General features: G+C 39.3%; 1 protein-coding gene across 1 annotated transcript; it reads left to right on the forward strand.

Moving 5' to 3' along the window:
• The first annotated feature begins 428 nt into the window (after positions 1 to 428).
• LOC127314043 (uncharacterized) lies at positions 429 to 4,798 on the forward strand. The gene is made up of 2 exons (XM_051344509.2): positions 429 to 980; positions 4,334 to 4,798. Exon 1 carries the CDS (start codon positions 627 to 629, stop codon positions 975 to 977), a length of 351 nt encoding a protein of 116 aa, XP_051200469.1. The 5' UTR covers positions 429 to 626; the 3' UTR covers positions 978 to 980; positions 4,334 to 4,798.

Below are 4,798 nucleotides of genomic sequence, written 5' to 3' on the forward strand. Positions count from 1 at the left end.
GTTTTCTCACTCGAAACTAGGCCCATACCTTTTCGGTTGATCGCCTGCTTCGCTTCACTTTCTGCATGTGGCTGCAATTGATCGGTGCTCCGGTTCCTAGTTTTCTCCTATTCGGTTTTTCCTTTTTTTCCTGTTTAGATTTCATTTTTTTAAAACTTTTAAATTTGAAGTTCAGATTTTAAAAACGCATTGAATTTTTTAAATTTTTTTCAGAAGTGATAAGTTTCAAACTTTAAAGAACTCAAGATTTAAAAAGTTCAAAGATGTTCACCGGCAAACACCGAAAAAAGCAGAAAACCCCAAAACCGAAAAAAAACAGCAGTGGCTGGCAGAATCCTGATAGCAGGAAAGTAAACGTGGCAGCCCAAAATATCTCACGCCCTAGATATCTCGTCAAGGGCCTTTTTATGCTCGGTGCTGGATCCACATCTCTATAGCCCATCGGCCTCTCCCTGTCCTCTGTCCTCCCCCCTCTAGCCGGAACTCGGCGGCGCCGCCACGTCCGTCCCCATCCCGCGTCCATCTCGGCCGACGCTGCGTCTGTCACCGTCGGAAAGCCGACCGTCTCCGACCGCCTTCCCCAACCCTCAGGGGCTCGCCTAAATCACCGAAAGATCCGTCTTGGAATGGCGAGCCAAGAGAAGGCCACCACGCCCTCGCCATCTCCTCCTCCTCCGCGGCCGCCCCCTCAGCCGCCGGCGCCAGAGGGAGCCCCTCGAATCCGGGGGTTCGGCGGGGGCGGCGGGTACCCTAACCCGCCCGACGGGGCGCCGCCGGACGCGGCCACGCTGCGGGAGCAGTGGCGGTTCGCGGTGCGGCAGTACAGCCGGATGTACTCGCACGCCTGGGGCACCGCCATCCTCGCCGGCGCCGCCTTCTTCGCCCTAGGCTGGCTTGTCAAGGGCTCCAACCCCATCCCGTCCCGCGGCGACACCCATGCCCTCAAGGACGCCAACGCCAACGAGGACAAGAAGTGACTGGTGAGATCGCACGGTTCTTGTTTGATCTAGTTCTCGATTTGTTCAGATCCGAGCTCGTAACTGTTGGTAGATATTGAGAATGTGACGGTTGGCGCTGGGATTAGTTTCGACTAGATTGGACTAGTAAAGAGTGAAATATGCGCACTGTTTGGGTGTTATGTATACATTCTGGGACTGTTACTTGGTAGCGCCTTGTGTTCAACAACCAACCTTGAATATTGGACTTAGTTTTTTCAAGTAATTGGACGAAATCTTTTGAACATCCATTTAATTTGAGCATCTGAAAGCATCAGTGCGGAGATGGAGAAATTGAATAATTAGTTTGCGTCTTTGAGGAGGGGTTAGGTTACTAAAAGTAGTTCTCGCAGATGGCTCCTTGTGACCTCTTGGTTATGTACCATCCAATGTTTTGTCTAGAATATTCGTTATCTTATCACATATAGTTGGCGATGGCATCAAATTAGTTTATTAAAGGCTTAGCATAGAAGGAACATATTTTACAATATGAATCTTGTTTTGCTCTCTAGGGTTTCAAATGAATCATAGTTTTATGGACAAAAATTATAGTACTTAATTGCCCTGCAATGCCAATGCAGATTGTGTCCATTGTTGCATATGCAACCATTTTGGATAAACTGTTTTGTTAATGAATACCCAGAAAATAACCGTTTTTTCATTTAAGACCAGCCTAGTTTGTTATGTGCTTTTTTGTTTTGTTTTCAATAGATATGCTAGTTATCTTTTAGCTTTGTTACGCCATGATGTTTTTCCTCGGTTCTTGAGCATTAGCGTATCACTAAATGCACAAAGTATAAAGTATCTCTCATCTTTTCAAAGCACGTGTTCTGGAAAAAGGAAAGAGAATACCTTATGTTGTTATTCATGCATAAGTTCTAATAAATACCTTGTTAATACAAGTATGCAAATATGCATCTCATAGGCAAGTTTGAGATAAAACATCCAATCAATTGAGTTCCTACATGTAATGTGCGCATGGGAAAAATAGTTCAGGTAGAGGTTAATGCTATGTTCTAAGTGAGACTTAGGCCAGCAGCGCAATTTCAATCAATTAAAATCCTAATGACTTTGCAATGCTATCCGATAGGCTAAACTTGTTAGCACAGGACAAAAGTAGCAGTCAGTTCTTAGTTTGCCTTAAATGATACCAGGCAGAAGTTATCTGAAGGACAAAAACTAGGGTAAAACACTGGCACTGCACTATGATATCCTCGTTCTTGAGAATTTATGCATGGTTACCATCACAAGATTCTATCTCTCGTCTTCCGATGTGTCATTCTTTCTATAGATGAGAGCTGATATTTTTGTAGAAGATAAAATGCGTAACTAGTTGTACTTGCAGCTCATGTTGCATGTGGCTTTCTCTGAGCTCTCAAGAGATGTGAAAGTATTATGGGTATAAGATATGCTATATCTTGTGGGAAAAGTCCGGTTTGAACATGGGTGCATGTGAACCCTAGTTGGAAATGCATTTTCCAAATGTTAAAAAATTCTGAAATAAAAATATCCGGGTACGTACGCATGTTTCATGTGTGCGTAGAAAGTTTTCGCGGAGAAACCATTTTTTTATTTCAGAATCTAAAAAAGACAAAATACGTCACATATATACTACTATATAGCCCTGCAAAATTTCACTTTTTTGCCGAGACAAAATAAAAAGTTTTTTCGTCACGAAACTCATGTCCAGGGCACACATTTGAGATCATCTTGGAAATCATTTTGTGTTTCGATTTTTAAAACATGTTTTGACATCACAAATGGAACTTTTCAAAAAGTGGGTTCACATGCCCCCATGTTCCATATATGCACACTCATATCTTGTGCACCTACAAAATTTCATCAATAAATAAGACCATTTGTGGGCTGCACAAGAAAAACGAGTGTTTATGTGAATAGCATGAGATATTATTCACTTGCCTCTTGTTTGTTTTTGCACAGGTCACAAATTATCATATTCTTGGATGAAATTTTGTAGGTGAACAAGATAACAACATAATCTATATCCTGCAATCATTTATTTTTGAGAACTTGGAAAAACTACATGCAACATAGGCTGTGAGCCCAAATAGTTGTGGAAAATCCACATTTGTATACTTAGTAATGCGCTAATGCTTAGGAACACCAATACTCACCATGGTATAACAAGCTATGAGGTAAACTTGAATAGTTGAATGTCTACTAAAAATGTGCCCCCATTTTCTTTTTGTAAGGCGTTTAGCATTTCATGATTCAAGTTTGGCCGACAATTAGACTAATAAAATGTCGTTTATTTGACCAGAAAATGATATTATTGAATTCGAATTGAAAATCGTTTTCGAATGATATTACCTTTGTGTCATATAATCCACACTTTATCGGTCTAGTTGTTGGTCAAACTTGAATCTTGTGATGTGTGAACGCTTTGCATAAAGAAATAGGAAGAGTGGAAATAACAAACTAGGTTTGTCGTTCTATAAGCAATTCATGATATTTTTATCAGCCTGTTGCGAATAAAATATATTAATACACTTATCTAAATATCCAATTGAGTTAACACATTGTATCATCATATCTTTAAGACTATAATGCCTTGCTTAACTCTCATGTTAGGCATAAGAGGGTTAATTCTTTGGTTAAATTACTTATTATATATATGAACTTCTGCTATGTATCATGCTAATATTGTCTACAAAATGTTGAAACTGTAGTCATTTTATCAATGGATGTTCATGTATTCCATAACTGTTAAACATTTAACACTTAACGAGCACATAAATTAGACACTAGAACAAGTCACTGACTAAAGTCTGCTCTCTACTAAATTTGCTATTACATAGACTTCACTAAGGATACTTATATATTCCATAACAGACATTAGACACTAGAACAAGGCATGAGGTTAACCACATAAGTATTTGAATCCAGATGCGGCTTGCTTGCTCTGAGCTTTTTGGCTAGCTGCCCTGGTCTTCTCTGAACCAACACTGCAGGAAGCAAAAATATATCAGCCAATGAATCAAGCAAAACAAATTGTGCCAAAACAAAAAGATCATATCACAATACACTAATACAGAAATAAAAACTATTTTCGGTATGTTCTTAATCATCAACTGCTTGATCCTAAGATATAAAAAGGAAAACAACCTCTCTTTGTATACTATGGGAGTATTGAAATATGAAACGTCGTCAATACATTTTTCTCCCCATGGATAGTTGAAATTGTTCATTGCATGGCTAACAATGTATTTCTCTTGAATGCTGGCGCATATACACAAGGTGATCTTATGACTGTAATATCCTTGCAACTTGCTGACATCCTAACATTCTCTTATGAATTTCTTTTTATTGAGGTGTAGTTGGTAAAGGTGCTTCACCTCCCACCTGTGTTAAAGCTAGAGGAAAGCTGGAAGTGAAATCCTGCATGGTGCAGAGTGATCAGCTTTGTGTTCTTCCGTGCTGTATGTTTTCTCAAGTCTGCAAATTAAGGGAACTCGGTTTTTCCTATAACCTGTAAGTGAAGCTCTAGAGTATATCTTGTAAGTACACCAAGATGTTGGCGGGTTCATATAATAAAAGAGTTGCTTCATAATGTTCTTTTAAAATAGTGTAGTCTAACAAATGATCATTTCTGATCTGAATGTATAGAAATTTACATTTATATTCAGAATCTGCACAGCAGATCTATTACAATCTGACAGCTGTAAGAACTTCGTCTTGATTTTGCATCGCTTGCTTTTAGAAATAACTCAGGTGTAAGACTTCTATATTATTTTAGTACAAATGTATACTTTGTCCACATTTATATAAGAGCATCTCTATCA

The sequence above is a fragment of the Lolium perenne genome, chromosome 7, assembly GCF_019359855.2.
Source record: "Lolium perenne isolate Kyuss_39 chromosome 7, Kyuss_2.0, whole genome shotgun sequence".
Classification (NCBI taxonomy): Eukaryota; Viridiplantae; Streptophyta; class Magnoliopsida; order Poales; family Poaceae; genus Lolium; species Lolium perenne.

What these genes read in the sequence shown, in the direction of transcription:
- LOC127314043 (XM_051344509.2), top strand. Translation starts at nt 627, where the DNA reads ATGGCGAGCCAAGAGAAGGCCACCACGCCCTCGCCATCTCCTCCTCCT.